The 24,234-nt window shown below is 26.9% G+C and overlaps 4 protein-coding genes across 8 annotated transcripts; 1 reads left to right on the top strand and 3 right to left on the bottom strand.

Moving 5' to 3' along the window:
* Positions 1-591: 591 nt before the first annotated feature.
* Positions 592-8,327, bottom strand: LOC100744747 (ER degradation-enhancing alpha-mannosidase-like protein 3). 2 transcript variants are annotated; one of them, XM_024371629.2, is made up of 17 exons: positions 8,171-8,327; positions 8,058-8,103; positions 7,672-7,772; positions 7,428-7,467; positions 7,222-7,334; positions 6,975-7,128; positions 6,766-6,894; positions 6,521-6,692; positions 6,280-6,437; positions 6,094-6,198; positions 5,664-6,008; positions 5,400-5,564; positions 5,216-5,332; positions 4,816-5,133; positions 4,529-4,742; positions 4,333-4,445; positions 592-3,649 (listed from the first exon to the last, which is right to left on the bottom strand). In XM_024371629.2, exons 1-17 carry the CDS (start codon positions 8,302-8,304, stop codon positions 1,925-1,927), a joined length of 4,149 nt encoding a protein of 1,382 aa, XP_024227397.1. In that variant the 5' UTR covers positions 8,305-8,327; the 3' UTR covers positions 592-1,924. The 2 variants fall into 2 exon arrangements, with proteins under 2 accessions (XP_024227397.1, XP_012247906.1); XM_012392483.3 differs by having other exon boundaries at positions 5,234-5,332.
* A 958-nt stretch (positions 8,328-9,285) lies between these two features.
* On the top strand, positions 9,286-10,373 carry LOC100744986 (multifunctional methyltransferase subunit TRM112-like protein). The gene is made up of 3 exons (XM_033324069.1): positions 9,286-9,505; positions 9,619-9,720; positions 10,055-10,373. Exons 1-3 carry the CDS (start codon positions 9,428-9,430, stop codon positions 10,247-10,249), a joined length of 375 nt encoding a protein of 124 aa, XP_033179960.1. The 5' UTR covers positions 9,286-9,427; the 3' UTR covers positions 10,250-10,373.
* On the bottom strand, positions 9,736-20,693 carry LOC100744865. Of its 4 annotated transcripts, none has more exons than XM_012392485.3 (12): positions 20,546-20,693; positions 20,082-20,226; positions 19,562-19,684; positions 19,078-19,277; positions 18,596-18,805; positions 17,118-17,283; positions 16,974-17,040; positions 16,743-16,902; positions 16,428-16,565; positions 16,219-16,332; positions 15,834-16,116; positions 9,736-9,749 (listed from the first exon to the last, which is right to left on the bottom strand). In XM_012392485.3, the coding sequence occupies exons 1-11, from the start codon at positions 20,617-20,619 to the stop codon at positions 15,894-15,896; spliced, it is 1,620 nt and encodes a 539-aa protein (XP_012247908.1). In that variant the 5' UTR covers positions 20,620-20,693; the 3' UTR covers positions 9,736-9,749; positions 15,834-15,893. The 4 variants fall into 4 exon arrangements, with proteins under 4 accessions (XP_012247908.1, XP_012247907.1, XP_012247910.1 ...); XM_012392484.3 differs by lacking the exon at positions 9,736-9,749 and adding an exon at positions 13,625-13,657; XM_012392487.3 differs by lacking the exons at positions 9,736-9,749; positions 18,596-18,805 and adding an exon at positions 13,625-13,657.
* Positions 20,694-21,255: 562 nt separating this feature from the next.
* LOC100744630 (HIG1 domain family member 1C) lies at positions 21,256-23,559 on the bottom strand. The gene is made up of 3 exons (XM_003494021.4): positions 23,225-23,559; positions 21,848-21,990; positions 21,256-21,625 (listed from the first exon to the last, which is right to left on the bottom strand). The coding sequence occupies exons 2-3, from the start codon at positions 21,981-21,983 to the stop codon at positions 21,441-21,443; spliced, it is 321 nt and encodes a 106-aa protein (XP_003494069.1). The 5' UTR covers positions 21,984-21,990; positions 23,225-23,559; the 3' UTR covers positions 21,256-21,440.
* Between the last annotated feature and the right edge of the window lie 675 nt (positions 23,560-24,234).

Here is a 24,234-nt window from a genome sequence, read left to right as displayed (position 1 = left end):
ATATATATATATATATATATATATATATATATATATATATATATATATATATATATATATATATATATATATATATATATATATATATATATATATATATATATATATATATATATATATATATATATATATATATATATATATATATATATATATATATATATATATATATATATATATATATATATATATATATATATATATATATATATATATATATATATATATATATATATATATATATATATATATATATATATATATATATATATATATATATATATATATATATATATATATATATATATATATATATATATATATATATATATATATATATATATATATATATATATATATATATATATATATATATATATATATATATATATATATATATATATATATATATATATATATATATATATATATATATATATATATATATATATATATATATATACACATATATATATATATATATATACATACATCAGTTTGTATACATATACACATACACACACACAATCGATCTATGCAAAATAGTAGCTAGTTTAATATACAATAAACTTTGTAATGTCCATTTTGGCATTCATCATACAAACTTTATACGGTAATTGCAGAACACAGATACTTATTATATACTTATTTATATAATATTTACATTTACAATCAAAGTCACATTCTACAGGATTGACCCAGTATAATTTAGGATATATGTGTATATCCCAAATTGATTTGATTTAAAACATATGTATTTCTTGTGCATTCTATATGGCACATAATAAATCCAAATTTTTATATTATAGCTTTAAAATTATTTTACAGAATATGCAATATAATTTGTAAACATGTTACAAATAGAAAACAGAGTATACATACATATATAGTTTTAAGGAAATTAAGATGCTACGAATTTCTAATCACTATTTGATCTATTACCACTTCCATTGTTATTAACTTTTCTATATGACATGTATATACATTGTTATTTATACAATTTTATGTACATATAAGGCATAGATTAATAAATAAATTTAAATGAACAAAAATTTTTGTATTGCAATTGTTTCAATAATATTGTTATAGAAAAAAATGGATAGTTCCAAAGAATGATATCAGTAAGTTTTATATTTACCAACTTCTTTCCTTAACAAAATATAGCATGTATGTACTTTAAGAAAGTCAATGTAGTACTACTGTATTTAAGAAAAAGATTCACTTTTATAATCTTAATTAGAAATTATTTGTTAACCATTATTTCTTATATTCTTATTTAGAATACGAGTTAAAATTACACTGTAAACAAATAGTGTAATATATATTATTTGTCAAAATATTCATTTACATTGTTACTCATGGCACATATTTTAAGTACAAAAACATGAGAAAACAAACCTGCAATTACAATAATGAAAATTATAATCCTTTACCTATGGAAAAAAACAATATACCATCATTGTACTGTCGTAGTGCACAAGAAATATGCTATGTTTAAATGGTATATATAAAATTTACATTCATTAGAACCTTAACAGAATATTCTGTCACAACCTCATTAGGATAAATGGTTTGCGCAGACTGTTTATCTGTATCATACAGTTTCTCTTTTTCTTATAATTTCACTAAGTTATTTCAAATAAAAAATGAAATGAAATCAAATTTTTTCATAAGCACCAGTTTAACAGACTTTAAGTATTGTTCTGATATAATCTGGTCATCATATCACTTTTTCATTAGATAACTAATTCTTTCCTAAAATGGATTTCATATAAAAACATTAAAGCTCACTGCATACATGTTCAAATTTTGTGCAAAAATATCAAATGTAGTATGAATGGGATTGCCAGGCTTGTTGGAGTGAGAAATTTGTTCACAGTGTCTTTTAATATATATATTCGATCTTGAAACCTAAAAGTTTTCATTATAATTCATCGTCGATATGTTTACTTTTGTGTTTTTGTACATCGACTTTCTTACTTTTAACTTCGTTTGTATATTTTTGACTATGCTGCAATTTATTTTCATCTACAGAATTATAATTTGAATTGGAAGTTTCTAGTTCTTGTTGAATATCAATGGACTTTGTATTCCCTTCTTCTTTGGATATTTGAGTTTTACATTCTTTAGGCAGTTTAGAAGGTATAATTTTATAATTATTTAATTGTGGATCAACCACTTCTTTTTCAATCTTTTGTAATACTTCACTATTATCTTTTCCTATTGTTTTAATATTCTGAGAACTTGTTTGTGCATCCGTTACTTGGAAATCATTGTCAGTAAGTAAAGATTCTTTGTGTGCTTGTTTGTCAGCACTATTATTATTAGTAACTGTTTCTTTAAAGTCGATATTATTTGATTGTACATTTTCTAAAGAATTTGTAATTTTAATAAAATCTACCAAAGAATCTATATTTTTTGTAAAGTCTTCAATTTTATTTTTTATAAATTCAATTTGATATTTTATTCTATTTTTTAATGTATCAGCTTTACTTTGATTTTGAGAGGAAACATTCAAAACTACTTTATTTGAATTAACTGCTTCTTTACTTGTATTATCTGCTATGTCTCTTGAAACATCAATATGTTCTTGCAATTTTCTAATACTATCTTGTTCTGAATTTTTCACAGCTTTTTCTATTTCTGTTAATATAAAATGTTCAAAGTCTTCAAATTTTCCTACTTTGACATCTTCATTTCTTTTAGATATTTTAGAAATATCATTAGATTTCATTTCTGACTTACTACTTTCATTGTTATCCATCATAAATTCTGTGATCACGGAATCTTGCTCCTTAGGTTTTTTTAATACATCCAATTTTTCAAAATTTTTCAGATCTTTCTGCCAATTATCAATTATCGTATCATAATAAGAATTTTTATCTATCATCGACTTTTCTAAACTTTCTTGCGCTCCATCAGCTAATATTTCACGATATTTTTTATGCACGGCTTTATTAACACGATCTAACAAGGCAAGATGCTCTCTAATAATTTCATCTTCCATGTCAAAAATACCTGGTAACAACTGTCTCAGAAACTTAAAAATACCAGCTTGCGCGATATTAAGTTCGAAAATCTTGAACAATTGTTCAGTATTTGGACTCCCAGATCGCATTGTCTGCAATATTGTTGTAACCTTTTTCATATTTAAAACCATAATATCCATTTTTGTTAACAAATATTGTTTCAACAATTTTTGTTTGATAAAATCCATTAATTGGTCCATTTTCATAATGGACGGATTTGGTACAACTACAGCTAATTCTTTTAAGAACCACGCAACTTTATCTCGCAAAGATACTTTTAATATAGTACCATCCCCACCTCGTGACTTTACTATCCAATTATAATAACTTTCTAATATAAAACTTCTGATTTGTAAGCCTGCTTTCTGTTTTACATCCAAATATATATGGTTAACAAAAACTTCTTTCAATTGTCGCCATTGTTTCTCTATTAACGTGTTATCCTCCGATTCTTTCGTAAGTGGAACAGATATGTACGACGAACTGATTCTTACTTCTCCGCCAAGAGAATCTTTGATTATTTCAGCACGTAGATCGTAAAAATAGATTATGTCCTTTTCTTCTCCTTCGTGTCTAAGCTCAGGAACCAGATCCAAATTTGTCCCACTGCTTGGAGATGTCTGTTGTAAAAAAATATCTCTCGAAATTTAGTTTCATTTTACAATTGCATAGAATAAATGAAAAATATGATTTTAGAAAATTATATATATAACGACTAATGATCCGAAATACAAATTGCTACGAATGCACTCCTAAATTATTGCATAATAAAATAAAAAAGGTAATAAGAACATAAGAAAAATATAATATATATAGTAAATATAGAAATCAAACAATTTAATATCTTAAAAAGTATAAAAACTCAAATAACAATTTTCATTACATAATGTTAAACGTAAGTAAAAAATATCTTTATATCAATATAAATATCGCAAACAATAAGAAAATATTTTTCTAAATAATTAAATATGGGTTTTTATGACTAATTTGAGAATAATGAATATTTTCATCTTATATATAGATATTATATATATATTACATTATATTGTATTATATTATATTATATTATATTATTTTATATTATATATATATATATATTATATTATATATATTATATATATATATATACATATAAACACACACATAATATAACATATTCGTAATACGAATGGGAGACCCTTTCTATAGTAAAATAATCATGAAAATATATATAACCAATAACTTAATACCGCTTCATGTGAATAAAAATCCAAAGGAGAACATACTCAATGATAATAACTGCAAAACACCAAGAAATACAGACCTGTGGTGTCATTTGTCGTGTAAGAAAAGATTTTAACGATCCCTTTAACCGTTCGAACATTGACAAATCGGTGGGTGCTTTCAGTTGTGCATCTTCTTTTGAAAAGAAATTGCCTAGTAGAAACAAAGCAGATCACATATTTGAAACAATAATAGCAAGAAGCATATAATAGGACAAAAGAGTTACAATATCCTACCAAGTGTAACTGTAAGATCACCGTTTGCCACGGCAATTGCTTTTAATAGCTCAGAAGCCTCCATGCTAAACAAAAATACAACGGGAATAGTTACGTCGTCCACTTCTTTTCCATCTCCTGACATTGCAAATATAGGCGAAGTTGCAGCACTAGAACCATCTACATTATCCAACACTATTCCAGCAACAGCACCTGCTTGTTGAATTCGTCTTGCCTGCAATAATATTGAAATAATTAAATAAAAATTGTTTCAAAATACATTCACAATATGGATGGAATTTGTTTACCTTTTCTATAAACATACAGTTACCCCGACCCATTATTGCTATCTTGCCTGCAAGTTTATCTGCATTATGAAGATCGGTGCATGCGGCAGATGGAAATGTAAAAACAACTTTCGCGGTTACTTTATTTAAACCCTGTAATTCTAATCCAAATTGCGCTGGTCCAGCTAACAGAGTAATTATTTGAGGTGGATTCGTGTTTGGTTTTACAAATGTGACAGCTTGCGGTTTAGCTTCAGTTTGTTGGGATTGCATTTTACTTATTTCAACCATTTCTTGCATAAATAATAAACCTTCTTCAGAATCCTGCGGTGTTTTTGCCTATAAAATAAATATAAATACTTTTACTTTGTAAATTAATAAGATTATAATAAGTAAAATGTTTAAGTATATTGATAAATACAAAGAAACTTTGCTTTACATTAGAAAATGTATGCAACAGTTGAACACGTCCATCTGCCAAAGTTAAAGCCGTTATTCCCATATCACTCAACAGCCTTAAATGTTCCCAATTATTTGCCTACAATAGAAAGTAATAAGTTTTAGTGAGTATTTAATACTTCTGTTTAATACAAGTGTACCTTTACCTGAAATTGTGCAGCGCTTAATCTTCTTTTTAATGCATGCCTTGGATACACGTCTTCAACCATGTTTCTCAAAGGCTGTCTTACTGATGCAGGAAATAGGTGCAGACTATTAGGGCAAGTACGGTCCATTTCATCCACATGTACGATATCTCGCTCAAAATCTTGCTTCATTTTATAAATTATAGACATTAGTTATACTTTAACCTAATATTTTCATGTTATTACATAATTTTTATTTCTTGCAGTTTAACCATTTATACTTACCGAAGAAATATTAGTTCTTATAGAAGCAAGTGTTAATGGCAATAGATGTCCCTCGGTTGTAAAAATAAATTCATCCAAATCTAAAAGTAGTTCGCCTGGCTCCGCGAATAACAGAAATAAGTATTTAAAAGTTTCTGATAATACAAAGCTATCCATTGTATCATCATGCTTATTAGTTCTAACATCTGATACAGCTGCATAACCACATGGTACTCTGGCATAAGTTTGCAGACTTTTGAGTACCTTACGGCCAACTCCTAAATAATAATGATCGCCAGTAGCACGATACAGGAAGTACGTTGATTCTAAAAATTCTGGCCTTAACGGATGATGCCCCCAGTGTACCTAATTATAAATTAAGAAACATATGTATCAATATTAAATTACAGTTTATTTATTCACACAAAAAGATAATAGATGTATTAATAACCTGAAAGTCAGTAGTAAATGCTTCTGGTATAAAATTATGTCTCTGCATAACTTGATATAACATTTCATGCGTTTCTACAGCCGGTTTGATATCACCTTTTAGCACCTATAACAGTAAAATAAAAACAGTAAAAACAGTAAAAGTCAAACATTTATAGACATAAAAACCAAAAAGATGAAAGGCTACCTGCAAACCAGGCCAAAAGGCCAATAAAGCATCCATAAAATTTTTCGAGTTCGTATTTGGCCTGTGCATATGTACATCCAATAACATTGGTCCTTGGCTTACATACTTCATTACTGCTTGATAATGTTTATTGAACCGTCCAAGATATTTTTCATCACCTATATTATGACCAAAAATTTAATTATATTACAATATATTTCATAGTAAGTTATAAAAATACAAATAATGTAACAACAATTACCCAATAAAATGTATGCTTTAAGGCAATACTCATAGTAGGAATCTATACCTGCTCCTACACCAGAATCTCTTCTTACCCAATCACCGGAATGTACATTTAACACAGACCCCATTAAATCAGTACCACGATGACGCATTCTCCATAAAACATCCATCGCTTTTTGCGCTTTTTCCTATTACATGTAATATTACTATTATAGATAAAATTTTCTTACCACTTTTATAAAATATTACAAAACATCATACTTCAAAAATTGGTTCTCCTGTTAACCTTGACAATGCTGCCATTTCTAAAATCATACTACCTGCACAAGCAGTACATGTTTCTCGTGATACTTCCAAAGGTACACCTTTCATACCATACTTTAAATTTATCTAAAAAAAGATTGTTTTAATAAGTATTTTTTGAAGAATACCCTTTTATATATAATTACAATTAATTAAAGTATTATTACTCTGCCATATGGTATCCCTGTAGTTGTATTAAATGCAGGTAAAAATCTATATCCTAAATCTTTGGCCAAATTTAGAAGTTCACCTCTATACCATGGCATTATATCAGCTCTTTGTTGTAAATATTCTGCTAGTATGTGACCACTCAGAAGACCACTGTTAAATAAATTATTTTAGAAAGTATTAATTATTGAACAAATAAATATCTATATAAACTGTGGCAATATAAACAGCTGTTAAACATCGTACCCCAGCATTCTAATATTAGTTTCAAATAGAGAAACAATAACATCAGTGTCAAAGCTAACATCTCTGACAACAAGTTTAACTGCATGTTCAAATTCCTCTAAATCTCCTAATACCTAATACATATTAAATGGACAAAAATTAATTTAATATACATTTTGTTAAATATATCATTTTAATATAAGAAATATATGTAAACATTTTCTTACCACCAAAGTATCTAAGGTATCAACCAATGTAAGCGAAAAACTGAAAATAGTATGCAAAAACGGATATATAGTCTTTTAATAAATATTTTGATAATAAATGTTACAATTAATACTAAAATACTAATACTACTTGTTGATATTAAAATATAGTAAATCGCCTTTATTTAAAATATAATCTATAAAAACAAGTTATTTTCCAAATTTTTATTTTGCTCTAATATAAGAAATAAATTTTTGTTCTTACTTTCCCAATGTAGAATCTATATCACCTCTGTTTGGTTCTGATCCTCTGTATCTTCCTTTACAACTTAATGGCATTAATTCATCAGCAGGATATGCATTATCCTTGAACACATATTTATAAATAAATAAATTATAAACTAAGTATATAAATTACAAAACACTAACTTTACCTGTTTTAATAATTTCTTAAAATATAACTTATACATCTAATTTACAAACATTAAACAATTATATATATACAAAGCCTGACAATACATTTTACATTTACTATTTTACCAACTTTATATTTTATACATTTTATTAAAGTTTTGAGATATTCATTTTATTTATTTTTTTACTAAGAATTTATAAAACTATGTAAAACAAACTTTTTTGTATAAACTTTACCATATAAGCATTATATGCATGACAAAACATATCCCTTGCTTCTTCCCTATAAGTAAATATAAAAAGTTATTATTTTTGTATGGATGTTATTACTTTTATATGTTCATACAAACTTTAATGCTTCCCGTTCTTCTTTACTCATATATTCCAATGGGTCATCTTCAGATGCAACTAACAATGCTTGTATGCTGCATCCAAACATTAGTAATCCCCAAATAAGTAAATCACAAGCCATTTTCCTTTGCATTACAAAATATACTCCTTTTGATGTCAAGATTTTGTATTTGTAATAGCACACATTGTTTTTTATTATATTTTGTAATTTATTTTGTCAGAGTATCATTATTGCATGATAACAAAATAATGTGCTCTAGTGCAAATTGTATATGCACCAATCTAACACGTTTGTTACTGATAACTTTATCTTCCTGTCTTCTGTAGCATTTTTTGGTAATTATCATACAAGCACCATAAATTTAATAAAAATACATATTATCACTAATAAAAAAGAAATTTACACTATTTAATTATTAACATTTACTAAACGTAGTTTTAAATATATGTAGAAGAATTAGCAATTGAAAAGTTAAAATAAATGTGTATTACTACTTGTTTTAGGTTATACAAGTTCTTGATTATTTTTGAAGCAGGTTGGTGATGTGTCAAAATATGACTGGCAAATAGTAGCAGAAATATGTAGGTTTAAATACGATACAAAAAGAGATAAATGGGCAAGAATAACAGCTGATTGCGTATTTTCATCAAGGCCAGGTGATGTGGCTACTGTCAGTTTGATGTTCAAACGATTTTCCACCTTGGACTATGATATATACGTGTAGGTTACACACCATATGTTTCGTAATTTATCGTACGAATTATGTCTAATAAAATTTTTCTAGAATTAATTTGATATAATTATTCTGTAAGCTGTGTTTTAAAAAATCTCAACAAAATGTAGTAGATTATTCATAAACAAGATAATAGCATTTTTTCTGAAAAGCTAACCTCCTAAAGTAAAGTGCAATTGAATAGGAGAAATCACGTGACTGTCACTCAATTTATCATGATAAATCTTAAATTTAAATTTTTATAATCTATTTTTACAGCGTGGAAAATTAATCCAATAATTTTCATTTTACCCATATTTTCTTGCTTTAGATATCATAACGAGAACAATTATAAAATTATTATTTTCGTAATAGAATATAGTCGTATTGAACTGTGTCTTGAGATTAGAGTATACATAAGTCGGTAAAAGCCGGCATCAAGAGTAACGTGCAAGGAACTTTTAACACAAAACCTTGACAACAAAATCATAATTTTTTCAAATTATTTCAATTAATAAAACGATCGGATAATATTCTTAAAAAATGAAACTTTTAACACATAATATGTTAACTTCAAAATGCTTGAAAGGTGTAACTGTTGGATATCCCCTTGGGATTGTTGTAAGTTTTACATCTATATACAATTTTAAGGTTAATTTAAATAAACCAATTAAAACATTTTATAATAACGTAATTTGCATTAGTAAGGAAGGACTTTTTACATAAACTTTCAGGCAAAAGGTATTAAAGTGTCAGAAGTAGATTTTAATCCAGAATTTATTGCAAGAATAATTCCAAAACTTGATTGGGCTACACTTTGGAAAGCTGCAGAAAGTGTAAGTTATTACACTTTTAAATAAAACTGCTAAAGATCTTTAATATACAAAATAGTATTAGTACTTATGTCTATATTTCTTATTATATTGAATATCATATCAAACATATAGGAGCTTGTGTTATATAGTTTGCTTTTAATAGTTAGTATAATTTTAAAAATAAAGCTTTTAATATACCAAAAAAAAATGTTGGTTTACTCACTAAAAATTTAAAACAAGAACTCATAAACTTTTAGTAAAATATTTTTATTATTTGTTTTATGTACAAGTAATAAAGATACAAATTTGATAGCATATATATGTTAATAATAATATACTCTAATTATTAATGCAGATAGGACATGTTGGAGAATTACCACAGACTTTGATTCAAGATTTTGAAACAAATGAGGAATTTTTAAAAATGGTTCATCATATATTATTGGAAGTTGAAGTCATTAATGGAGACCTACTATGTCCAGAATCTGGCAGAAAATTCCCTATTAACGATGGTATACCAAATATGCTCTTAAACGAAGATGAAGTTTAATGATTGATATTGCAGTAATCAAATTAGACGCCATCTGTATCTTTTCTTTTTACAAGTACTAGACATTTATATGTTGTACATAAAATGTTTTATTCTTTTTTATAACATATATAATTTGATTTGATATCTTTGTTATTATAATTAGTATAAAATGATGTAATATAAAATCACTAATTAACTATATAAAAGTTATAGTAAATTAAATAAATATGTAAAATTAATCCTATTACTCTATTTTAACATCTTGTTTAATAATTTCATGTTATACGTCAATATTTAATAGTTTATAGAATAAGATATATATATGTTATCTATATATATATCATTATCATATGGATATAAAGAATGAAATATTATAAACTGATAAAATATCTCCTTCTCTTTATTAAATAAATTATTACATAAGAAGACTGATTATGAATATCTTTATTGTACAGATATGTGTAAATACAATGAAATACAACTTTGCATTATTGCAATATTCAGTATACATCTGTATATAATATGATGTTTATATTGCTAGTTATGGGTTGTTTTTTAATTCTGTTTCAAGTGTATTAATCATTTAGTTTAAAGTACTTAGGACAAAATCCTTAAAGCTAAACATGATTTTTGGCATTATTATAGTGACTATATTAAACACAAAATAATTCTGAAAATACCTAGATATATAGCTTTTTTATGTATTCACATTGCATAAAATCTGTTAAAAATAGTTTTGTTTCTGCAAATAAAATAACATGTATATGAGAAAAATCGCGTGGAACTTGAAATCTTAATCGAGAAATAGGGCAACTCCATTAATACATAACATTATTGTTGGCATACAATGAATATCTTATGTTAGTGGATATCTTATGTTATTAATATAACAAAAACTCATACCAGATTAACAAATCTCATATGATAAAATACATATGATACAAATCTCATATGATAAATATTATTTTGATGCTAATATAACTTTGCTAATCTATTGCACACAACCCTCTATAACATCTAATTCATGAAAATGAATGAAAAATTATTTATTTTATGTTAGCTCATAAGGAAATATCTTGCAAAACGAATCTTTTGGATGGAAGAGTTGATAGAAACAAATTTGGCATTTTACATTATTAACTAATAGTTACTCCACAGCAATACATCTCACACACAACTCCAAATCACTATATATTTTACACAGAATACCTAATTGCGTTTGAGAGAATGAGTTTCATGTTGAAATTTTGAATTACAGTAATTAGCTAATCGAAGAATTTATTTATTCCAGTTAATGTTACTTTCTGCATATGTGGCAATACTCAAAATATAGTCAAAATAGATTATTTTATCCCTCCTAGTTTCTTCTCAAGTTAAAAAGCTATAAAAATAGCTCTCAACTAATGTTTCAGCCACAGCCCATCTGTTATTAATTTTTATTCACATATTAGATTTTCTCAAAGGCAGGATTATTTTGAATTAAGCTATGAAAATACTTCTGTACATTCATTTAACTATAGCATATATAAAGCTTTTTTTCTTGTTTAGTTTATCATTAGAAACCCTTTTTTGGTTATAGCCTATATCATATTAATCATATGTAATAATGACCTTGAAATTTGCATCATGGATATGCCATTTGTATTTCACATCTATCATATATAGTAATGCGATTCAAAACATACATAGTATACAAAATTAATAATTTTCCAAATATATTTCATATAATTAATTTCTTTATATCTTACATTTACTCCAAATACTTTCTAATACTGAATATGTTGTAGATTTATGATTTTCATTATAAATTTTACAGTTATAATAAAGAAAATCTAATCTAATTGTAAAAATTAATAATCTTAAGGATTTCAATATTGAAATGTAAATTATAAAGATTTCTGAATTACAGTTTACATTTGTCTGTCTAAAGAACTTTAATAGTTTCTTTTACTTTTTGTGTATAACTTTAATAGGATGTGCATAATTTGCAAAACATGTCTATATTAAAAAATTAAGTAAGGACATTAAAGTTGTCCACAAATACTTTAAAATATTTGTAAGCTAAATTATTATAAAGAAAAACTACCAATATACAAACTACATTACAAAATATTTTTTAAATTTACATTTAATTTTTAAATATTTTAACATTCCATTTTTTTAAATTAAGGCAATTGTTCACATCAAATTTAGAAAACAAATGTACTATATCCTAATTGAAATAATATTATCATGGAATTAATTACTATTGCTATTACAAGTATTTATTTAGTACGTTGCATATAAGTTAATATTATTAAAAACTTTGTTTTTATTTGCAAAAAAATTGATTTCAATTACTTTGTGTTCAATACAATGTTCAAATAATTTAAAATATTCCAAATTTTTTAAATTATCTGCGAACATCTAGAGACTTGGTCATATTTATATATATTAAAAATGACAAGATATGTCATAAATGGAAGCATTACGATTTTCCAAAATTGATAATGCATGCTAATGATGATATATTTTTTAAATCACTTAAAATATGTATATCTAAGTACATTTGAACACTCCTTTACATATACTTTCATGAATATGCACAATGAGTTACAAAGGTCTACATACACCTATTGAATTATGACACTAAAACACACTTTGTCACAAAATTATTTATATTTACATATCAATACAAAATAATATGTATAAACTTTAAATAATATGTATTTCTAAAATGAATTAAAAACATTAAAACATTTAACTTATAAGAATTTTGAAATAAATTTACATCAAAGTTTACAAAACTTTTAATTTTATCAATGCCAAGCAGATAACAGATCATTATTGATGCTTACAGAGAGAAGGGGGCGGGGCTATAAGACATTAATAATATATAATAACATATATATATATGTATAACTTTTGAAACGTTGAATTTTATATTTTTTGCTTCCTTTTCCTTAATCCAAGTAAAGGTGAATAAATTATATTACATTGTAACAATATGTATCTTAATGTGTCAAAAGAACTCATAGAACTAATTATTTTTACTATAATATTTTATATTTAAGGAATGTATGTAGACTTTTGTAATTGATTGTATCTCGTTTGCTATCTTATAGACAAACAATTAAAATTTATTTTTGATGTAAAATTAATATTCTATAGTGAACATATAAAATATTAACTTGTAAGAAAGTAACCAAATATTTATATTAATATAACTTCAATACGAACATATAACAAATGACTTTGAATTTAGCAATATAGAATTAACAATAATTGTTTATTTGAATTAATGGTACTAAGATTGGAAGCTTTTATTCAATATATACGAAATTAAGAAATGGATATTTCAAATAATTAACGTTCAATTGATTTATAACTATAAATTTGTATAATTTATATGAAGATATTGAATAAAAAGCAGTTTAAATAAAACAGTATGTAACCAGAAGTATGAAACCGGAATTTTCCTATAGATGGCCCTAGCTGATAATGTAGTTAGACTAAACTGCGTCTTTGATGCCAAAAATCTTTGTTGACATCTCACAAAGATTTTCGACTCAGAACAATACAAATTTCATACAACAGCATAGTTTGTAATAGCGTTGAACATGTCAAATTTTGTGCCTGGAAACTACGATTTGCGGACAGCATTGATTTTCTGTTACCATTTGAAGAAAACTGCTGCAGAATCGCATCGAATGCTTGTCGAAGCTTACGGTGAGCATGCTCTTGGTAAATCACAGTGCTTTGAGTGGTTTAAAAAATTCAGAAGTGGCAATTTTGACGTGAGGAACGAAGAACGTGGAAGACCACCGAAAAAGTTTCAAGACAGCGAATTGCAAGCATTGTTGGATGAGGATGATGCTCAAACGCAACAACAACTCGCTGATCAATTAAACGTGACACGAGAAGCCGTCTCCATACGTTTGAAAGCCATGGGAAAGATTCAGAAGGTGGAAAAATGGGTTCTACATGAACTGAATGAAAGACAGCAGGAAAACCGAAAAACCACTTGTGAAATGCTGCTCGCCAGATACAAAAGAAAGTCATTTCTCCACCGAATTGTGACTGGCGATAAAAAGTGGATATATTTTGAGAATCTTAAGCGTAAAAGATCATGGGTAGCTCCAGACGAACCACCGACATCGACTACAAGACCAAATCGCTATGGACAGAAGACAATGCTCTGTGTTTGGTGGGATCAGAAGGGTGTGATCTATTATGAGCTGTTAAAACCTGGCGAAACCATTAATACTGAGCGCTACCGACAACAAATGATCGATTTGAATCAAGCTTTGCGTGAGAAACGACCAGAATATCAAAAAAGGCAACACAAAGTAATTTTGCTTCATGATAATGCACCATCACATACAGCAAAACCGGTCAAGGAAACGATTGAAGCGTTCAGTTGGGAAATACTTCCGCACGCGGCTTACTCACCAGACTTGGCTCCGTCCGATTACTATTTATTTGCAACGATGGAACACGCACTTTCTGACCAGCACTTCACTTCTTACGAAAATGTACGAAAATGGCTCGATGACTGGTTTGCCTCAAAAGAGCAACAGTTTTTTTGGCGTGGCATCCACCAATTGCCAGACAGGTGGAAGCTTACGGTGAGCATGCTCTTGGTAAATCACAGTGCTTTGAGTGGTTTAAAAAATTCAGAAGTGGCAATTGTGACGTGAGGAACGAAGAACGTGGAAGACCACCGAAAAAGTTTCAAGACAGCGAATTGCAAGCATTGTTGGATGAGGATGATGCTCAAACGCAACAACAACTCGCTGATCAATTAAACGTGACACGAGAAGCCGTCTCCATGCGTTTGAAAGCCATGGGAAAGATTCAGAAGGTGGAAAAATGGGTTCTACATGAACTGAATGAAAGACAGCAGGAAAACCGAAAAACCACTTGTGAAATGCTGCTCGCCAGATACAAAAGAAAGTCATTTCTCCACCGAATTGTGACTGGCGATAAAAAGTGGATATATTTTGAGAATCTTAAGCGTAAAAGATCATGGGTAGCTCCAGACGAACCACCGACATCGACTACAAGACCAAATCGCTATGGACAGAAGACAATGCTCTGTGTTTGGTGGGATCAGAAGGGTGTGATCTATTATGAGCTGTTAAAACCTGGCGAAACCATTAATACTGAGCGCTACCGACAACAAATGATCGATTTGAATCAAGCTTTGCGTGAGAAACGACCAGAATATCAAAAAAGGCAACACAAAGTAATTTTGCTTCATGATAATGCACCATCACATACAGCAAAACCGGTCAAGGAAACGATTGAAGCGTTCAGTTGGGAAATACTTCCGCACGCGGCTTACTCACCAGACTTGGCTCCGTCCGATTACTATTTATTTGCAACGATGGAACACGCACTTTCTGACCAGCACTTCACTTCTTACGAAAATGTACGAAAATGGCTCGATGACTGGTTTGCCTCAAAAGAGCAACAGTTTTTTTGGCGTGGCATCCACCAATTGCCAGACAGGTGGGAAAAATGTATAGCTAGCGATGGGCAATACTTCGAATAAAATATTTTTAATCATTTTCATACAATAAACGTGTTTCCTATACAAAAATTCCGGTTTCATATTTACATACCTGGTACTTTCAACTTAGCAAACATAAAAATTAACAAAGAGACAATTACACATATTTCATTTACCACGACTTTCTGTATTCGAAATATTTCTTTGAGAATATATAGAACCTTGAGTTAATTCTCTCAATGCACCTTTTCTTAATTCTGAATTAGGTCCTTTGGCAACACACCGATTTCCAAAAAGCAAAGTAGCATCATGTCCATTAGCTATTGTTTTGTTATATAACTCTTTACTTAAAAAACTCGGATCTGGTCCTGACCATGGTGCATAATCAGGTCTAAAAAAATTGTAATAACAATAATTCTATTTATTTTTTATTTCAATCATACATATCTATAGCAAAAATATTAATTTATCGAAATAAAAATGTTTAACTTACAAAAGTAAGTCATTATTAGCTCCTTTTGGTAAATCAGGGTTTGGTCCAACTGGTTTTGTCAAATATGGAGATTTATATTCATTATCCTCTGTGGTACTAGTTCCTCGAGAAACTCTAAAAATATTATTAGTTATTATATTCTTTATTTTTTTTTTCTAAATATGAAAAATATTATGAACATGAAAAGATATGATAAAATTTTTTTGTACTTTGGTATTTCTATTTTATTTTTTGAACGTTTAGATTTTTCCGAATTTGTATCCTTAACTATTTTCTTAATTGGAGAAGCAGTTAATTTTACAGCTTCAGTTACTGGTGGACTGTCTTTCCTTTCGTCACTTCTACTGCTGCAAATGTTACATATACTTAATAAGATGTTATATTTTTATAAAATATGGTAGATTTACATATAAAACAATTGGAACACTATATTTATTTATAAAAAGTTTCTTAAAACTCTACTATACATGTAAGTAAAAAATATTAATTTTTCAATTTATTACTATTTAGATATGTTGTGTTACCTTGGACTGCTTGATGTACACAAGGGTCTTGTAGCTTCTTCTGTAACCATGATATCTAATATGTGTATTGCTCTCTCTTCATCATAATCAACACTATCCATAGCAAGCATTATTACTCTTTCTGGTACTGATTTATATTTCTCCATCAATCGCGTTTTCACTAATAAGTTATATTTCAAAAATTCAAATATTGCTATTAATATTTTAAGGAATAATGTTAAATATACCTACTTTTATTTTTCTCTTCTAAACTTTTCATACGCGGTGGCGGAGTAGGTACAGTTTGTTCATTGTTTATCTGTGAAGATAAAATATAAATTAGTTCCTAAACTGACAATGTCAACTAAACCTACAAATAAATGTAATATATATTACCTGTTCCTCCTCTTTTCTTCTTAAAGATTTAGGAGCTGTAGGATTTCGTTTTTCATAGCCCAGATCGATTAATTTTTCAGAAGCTTTTTGAACATTGTTGTCACTTTGTTCCAAAATATCAAGCAACATGGTTTCTTCTACTTTTGGGAATACATTTTTCAGGTACCTGTACATATAGTATTTTGGTATATAACATTTACTGCAATTGTTTTACAATGTACAGAATATAAATATGGACAGTCTACAATACAGGACTGAATTGTGCAAATGATAATTGATTTATAAATCAGACATAGATATGATGCAAATAATTATTAAAACAAATTACATATTAAAATAACATTATTTTTAATGATTAGTAACTAAAATTTACATAAAACAGTAGTAACAATAATTATTTTGGTATGCACATGTGATTGATAATTTGACATTATACAATATACATTATACAATGTTATTACAAATTTATTAATATCGGCAAATTGATTTTAAAAATAGTAAAATGACATATTTTGAATAAGTATAGATATAAACAAATATAGATATTTAAAATTACAGTACACATGCACATACTGTCATGCTTAAACCACATTTTTATTGAATAAATGAGTTTCTTATTGCATGCATAATATATTGGTATTCTCTTTTTCCGATTTTGTTGATAATACATAAGAATGATATTGTACATTCCTAGGAAACTCATTTACTACTATAAAGATTTGGATTACAACAGGCAAACAATATATGAAAGAAAAACAAATTTTATGATCGCTACTAAAAACTAAAGCAAAGAATACATTGATGATATAAAACTAAAACCAACCTATCTATGATTTGTGTAAAGTTTACACTATCCAACATGTGGTGTACTGTAAACCAGGAAGAAACTGAAATGAAAAATGAATTCCAAATGACAATACTACGTATAAAAAAAGACCAAATACAAATTATAAAAATAAAAAATTAAACATAGAAAGGAAACGATTAAAAAATAAAAAAAGAATTACTGGTCTTTTGATATCATTCTTTGGAAACTACTAATACAAATTTATCTACTACACAAGATGTAAATTCTTACAACATATTGCTATAATTACTTTATAAAAAAATTTTGCATTCTCACATTGATTGATTGCTATATTATTGCTTATAAAATTATAACAAATTTTAACACATTGCAGATGAACAAATTTTTAATTTCTGATCATACAATGTATAGAATTAAATATATAGATTTACTTATAAATAAAAGATCTTTGAGAAAGATTATATAAATAGTCTGCAATGTGTACTGACACATGCTATTACTACACAGCACTGTATGGTCATATACATAAAATATATCAGATATTCAAAATAAATCAATATTTATAGTATCCTATCTTGTTATCTGATATATTTCTTTGCAACTATCACAAGATACAATATCAACATCTAGCATCCATATCTGGTGAAATTTATATAAGTATGGGAAAAACCTAAGTTTTATTTTGGGGGAGTTAGGGGCTGGCCGAGCCCCACGAGGTGGACTCAATGTTAGAGCTGCATGTATAGCATGTGGTGGTAATCGCCATCTTGGTATTGCATAGTTTGAATGCACTCCCACAGGTGTGCATGGTCCTGGCGCACAAAGAGGATTCTTTTCCACTTGTAAAGCGCTGACAACCAAAGCTGCTCTGTTATGGTATCTGAAAGATATCAGCTACCACCTTAGCACTATAATTAATACAGTGCTAACAAAACTCATTGAAAAGAAACTAATATATAATTAGAAAAAATGTAACTAAATATGCATGAAAGCATAATTTTATGTGTGTATGTTAATATGGTTTGGGTTTAAAGACATAGAAATTTACATTAATATAAGTAAAAGATTAATCAACATTTTTGTTAATAATAATATATGGTAACATGAATAAAGATCTAAATGTACATACGCATACTGAATTCTAAAACTTACTTTTTCAAAAGAAGTCGAATATGAGTATCAGAAACTGTGGGAAACATAGCATTGATTTTAGCAACTTGTAATTCAGAATCCGAGTTCTGTGTTAAGTATGTTTCCATATTCTTTACTGGAGTTGGAGATCCCAACGTCATATCCCCAAGCCTGTTTGTCATTGCACTAACTGATTTCAGTGATAATGGAGTTTTCAGATCCTACATAAATTACTTTCGTTAGATATTGTTAGATGCATTAGTTTCATATTTAATATTAGAAAAATATGTTTAATAGACAGATACATAATAAAGTTATAAAATTACTTAATATAAAAATTTCGTATATATATACATATAAAGTAATGTTCTTTACAATTTATGTATCCACATAATTATTTTTCTATGATGAAAACTTATTAATAAAAATTTAATTGTATCTTCAATTCAATATCAAAGTATCATATAACATACACAATGTACATGTACAATTATAAGTTACCTACCTGTAAACTAGGAGGTAAAAATGCAAGTTGTGGATTATGATAAGGAGACAGTGTTGGATAAATTTGCGGAGCTCTGTGAGCTCCAGCATAACCTAAATGTCCACCACCTCCATTTCCTCCAGTCTATTATTTTGTTGTACGTGTTATATTTTATCCAAATGCAGCATGTGCATATGACAAAAACACATATATTGGAAGTGCAATTATGATCATTTTAATACATGCATAAGTGCAATTTTAAAACACCCAAGTATTTCTTCAGATATAAGAATGGATATATTTATTGTATGATCATTAGGCTGTAGTTTATGGAAAATTTAAAAGTATAAAAATGTACATAATACATATAATATGCAAAAATGTATTATAATAATAATCAATAAGTAAAATTAATCTCTACTTATTATTTATACATCATTAGTTATGTTCACAAAAATATGAATTTTCACACATATTTGTGGTCTACTGATGATCCAATAAATTTTACAGTTTTAACATACAGCAGAAATTATCTACTGACCTGCATAGGTATATCTTGGGAAGTAATAGTTGTAGCAGAACTCAGTGCCATTGAATTTTGTGATTGTATATACTGAGAATACTGCCAATATCTTACTCTTGGATCTTCCCATGTTGTTGTACGGTTAAAATGATTTATAAAATATCTGAAAAATGTTTTAAATTGATTTGTATAATAACTAATAAGTTATTTATTGCACATTTATCACGTAAGATTTGATTGTAACCATATATAATATTTGATATATCATATATTGCAAGTAAACGAAAAAGATAATTTAATAAAAATAATCATATTCATTAATATTTTCTTTACTAGTTTGTATACATTAAAAAATCGAATAATCAGTAAATCGTGATTGCGTAATATTAGCTTTTTGCAACAAATAAATACTCCCACTCAGATTTATTTCTTCTAACATTAGATAACGAAACAATCGAAGATTTTCTAAAAAATTTACATACGGACGACCACTTCGAATGTCATATCTGCATTCCCAACCGGGTGGCAATTGACTCCTGTCACTTTCTTCAGCCATCTTTGCGTATTTTGATAACTCGAAGTAAGTTCTTCCGGAACTAATGTTACGTACTCACTATTACGATTAATTAAATTTAGTTATATGAAAACACAATTCTGATTTCAATTTAAATTGCTATATTTATTAATTCCTAAATATAAAAATTTAAAGTATTATTAATTATTACATTTATTATATATTAAAAAACTACTGAACATTCACCAATAACAAAAATCTATGTAATTTACATATGATATACAACACATAAAGGTAAAGTTACATATCGTTAATGATATTTAACAATATGTGAATTTAATAAAAATTAAGTATTTGCAATGTAATTAAGTTGAAATATTTTCTCTTGTTCTGAAATTTAAAATTGTCTGATATTTTTACTAAATACAATCACATACGTACATATTTTATTTTAAATGTAATATATAGACATACATATAGCGAGATATTTAATACAAAAAAAATTCTAATTTTTCACTTAAATATTTATTTTACTACATTTTGTTTAATTTTTACAGCTCTTTTTTCTTGAAACATTATTTATCTTATGAGACACTATATTTCAAGAACAATAATTTATGTAATAAATAGTATCTTTAAATGTAGTATTTAAATAATACTAAACTATTATTACACATAATTTCATATTGTTTATAGTATTTTTCTACAGAATTTGATAATCACATAAAGTATCTAAATTTAATAATCATAAATAGTTTTCAAGCTCCATTTTACTAAAAATAAGCATATTTTATTTTACTCTTTGAACACGATTGAATGTTCAAATTGTCTCCTTATTTCTTTCTAACATTAAATGATGAATGTTATTCTGTCTTCTTCTTCTTTATATAATCGTTATACATGCCATAAAACATTCCTAAGCTGATGATACCAAGTGCTGTAGCCTGAGCTGCAACTCTGAATTGTACAATAAATATAGAAGGTTTTACTGTTCGTGTTCTCCACTTATACGCACCTATTCCACAAACAGTAGTTAAACCAACTATACCTATAAAGACAATTGTATTTTCACAATAGTATTGTGTATAAAGTAATATTAATATTATAAAGTAAACAAGTAAAGTAATATTAATACAATAAAGTAAACAACGTTATATTCCAGTATTGATTGTATCAAAATAAGATAATTATTATAGAATACTCATTTCAATTTAAAATGATATGATATAATATATATTTAAATAAAACATTTTTGGTGCTAAAAACATACCAGCTAAAAGAAATGGTGATCGTTTTGCAAATAAATAAAACCTGTCTGATAATGATATTTCATTCTCTAATGCTATCTTAATAGCCTCTTCTGGAATCTCGACTGCTTCACCGATTTTCCAAGTATTGTCGCCCATTACTCACCTGTACATATTATTCATACATATACTTATTTAATAGAAAAAAATAATTTTATCATAATACAATTATTATATATTAGATATGTATAAGATACATAGATACATAAGGCATAAGATACAGTACAAAAAATATTATATAATTATTAAAAACAATACTTTTAATAATTTTATGAAATAAATACTTTATCAAATTTAAAATATTATCTTTTAATTCGTACAATTATATATGTATACACAGTAATTTATCTAAAAAAGTAATAAGTTCAAATAATTATTATAAATTAGTTAGTGCATATTTATTAAAATGGCTTTGGAATTAAGAAATCAATGTTATATATTGTATAATACAAGAATGTACATTGTTACATTGTAATTAATATATAATTCTTTCTATTAAAAAATTCAAAGATAAATTGACTTTAAAGAACATATTAGTAAAAATCATTTTTCAAATATATAAACACAAATTTCATGTAATATTTAATACATATTGTACTATGTATATTTATATATGTTGTTAATTAACACGAAGTAAAAGATTGAATTATTTATAAAACAATAAATTTTATTTTATATATTTTTATAAAATATGCACGCGCGCGCACACGCAAAATAAAATTGAATACTTCATTTTAGGTTATTCTAATGTTAAGAATAAGTAACAAACATTAACAATGAGTATTTTTACAATGGTAATAAATTTTACATGCATCTATTATATCATAAGCATTGCATTTGTACCGAGATATCGCACATTTTTGTTATGAAATGTTCTAACAGATTGTAATTATGTACTATATATGTGTATTCGGATTTTCATTCCTATACATAACTTGTTTTCGTATAACATTGCCCTTTTCATTGATTTTCAATATATCATTCACACATGTCATTGAATATTACAATCGTAATACTTAAAATAATTCGAAATTAATAATAGCATTATATCAATAGTTCCTTTATACCAATACAAAAATATATGTATCTTACAGATTATTTATAATAATTATATATTTTTACTTAATTTTTCAGAAATGTAAAACACAATAGCTTTAATTTATAAAATCATTTTGGATATAGCATTATTCTTTATGTAACAGTTATACTTGAACAATTATAATAACACGATGAGATAAATTTAATATTTTATAATTTCTATACAAAATGTTCTGAAAATTCATAAATTATATATTCCAATTTCGTAACACACTTATATAAAAAATGAATAGACAGTTTACCTTTATTCTTTGAACAATGTAAAAATTTTAAAACATTAAGCTTTTGTCCTTTCGTCCCTTTCGACCGATGTGCTTATGAATAATTCTAAATCTTATGACTCGTATCTGTGATCTGTGACTGCGACCATGCTGTGACCAGCCTGTGTGCACGCTGGGTGTCCCCACCACGAGAGTTGCCAGTGTGCGAATACAACGACGATCCAAACATAATAAACCAACCTTAATACAAAATTACCATGGACATAGGATATATATATATATATGACAAATTTTTATACCCAGGGTAATTACAATTACTAACATGTAATGTGTAACATGACCTTGACAGGAATAAATCGATATCACCAAGTAAATCGATATTGATACCTTTATTCATTGGTTATATCGAATGAAAGTATCGATACTTACTTGATATCAAAACAGAAGTATTTCACTAGTGAGCAGCCAATAGTTGCAGCTGCAGTAATCAACTTTTGTTTACGTTTATTACCTTATCTCGTTGAGAATCATTGGACAGACTGTAGATTTTTACAATTATTGCAAATGTCATTCTTTTCATAAACCTTGAAAAAAATAATTTTTTAACAAAAAAATGTCAATAACAGATTTTTATTTCATTTAATTGAGGTTGGTGTAACTGATACCAAAAATAGTAATAATTTGAACATCCCATCATAGTTGGCAATTACAGGCATAGGAATATTCCTATGTCCATGGTGGCAATAGAGCAAAGGCAATCCTTTATTAAGCTATTATATCGTACTTCAAACAATAGTTAGATTTATAAATTGCTTTGAAATTTTAAGTGCGGACGTTTGTTACAAAAGTGCCGAAGAATGCAAGTAGGAAAGAGACATTTTGAAATTGCTACGAAATGGTAAATGTTTAATTTATTCTTTAAATGATATATGAATCCACTCATTATTAAAACATGTAATAATATATATAGCTTCTTAAACTGAATATAATAATTAATGTTAAAATTATATAACACTTTCTAGAAAGTATCA

This window comes from Bombus impatiens, unplaced genomic scaffold (assembly GCF_000188095.3).
Source record: "Bombus impatiens unplaced genomic scaffold, BIMP_2.2 scf_1445, whole genome shotgun sequence".
In the NCBI taxonomy this organism is placed as follows: domain Eukaryota; kingdom Metazoa; phylum Arthropoda; class Insecta; order Hymenoptera; family Apidae; genus Bombus; species Bombus impatiens.
This window is presented reverse-complemented; position numbering and strand designations above follow the sequence as displayed.

Bases quoted from the DNA above. Each gene is read 5' to 3' on its own strand.
- LOC100744986 (XM_033324069.1), top strand. From the start codon at position 9,428: ATGAAACTTTTAACACATAATATGTTAACTTCAAAATGCTTGAAAGGT. The intron at 9,506-9,618 runs GTAAGTTTTACA...ATAAACTTTCAG, and splicing joins GATATCCCCTTGGGATTGTT to GCAAAAGGTATTAAAGTGTC. The intron at 9,721-10,054 runs GTAAGTTATTAC...TTATTAATGCAG, and splicing joins TTTGGAAAGCTGCAGAAAGT to ATAGGACATGTTGGAGAATT.
- LOC100744865 (XM_012392485.3), bottom strand. From the start codon at position 20,619: ATGGCTGAAGAAAGTGACAGGAGTCAATTGCCACCCGGTTGGGAATGC. The intron at 16,566-16,742 runs GTAACACAACAT...TAACATTTGCAG, and splicing joins TGTACATCAAGCAGTCCAAG to CAGTAGAAGTGACGAAAGGA. The intron at 16,117-16,218 runs GTAAGTTAAACA...CAATTTTTTTAG, and splicing joins GCTAATAATGACTTACTTTT to ACCTGATTATGCACCATGGT.
- LOC100744747 (XM_024371629.2), bottom strand. From the start codon at position 8,304: ATGCAAAGGAAAATGGCTTGTGATTTACTTATTTGGGGATTACTAATG. The intron at 7,773-8,057 runs GTAAAGTTTATA...TATGTGTTCAAG, and splicing joins ATGCATATAATGCTTATATG to GATAATGCATATCCTGCTGA. The intron at 4,743-4,815 runs GTAAACAAATTC...ATATTATTGCAG, and splicing joins ACTGTATGTTTATAGAAAAG to GCAAGACGAATTCAACAAGC.
- LOC100744630 (XM_003494021.4), bottom strand. From the start codon at position 21,983: ATGGGCGACAATACTTGGAAAATCGGTGAAGCAGTCGAGATTCCAGAA. The intron at 21,626-21,847 runs GTATGTTTTTAG...TTGTCTTTATAG, and splicing joins ATCACCATTTCTTTTAGCTG to GTATAGTTGGTTTAACTACT.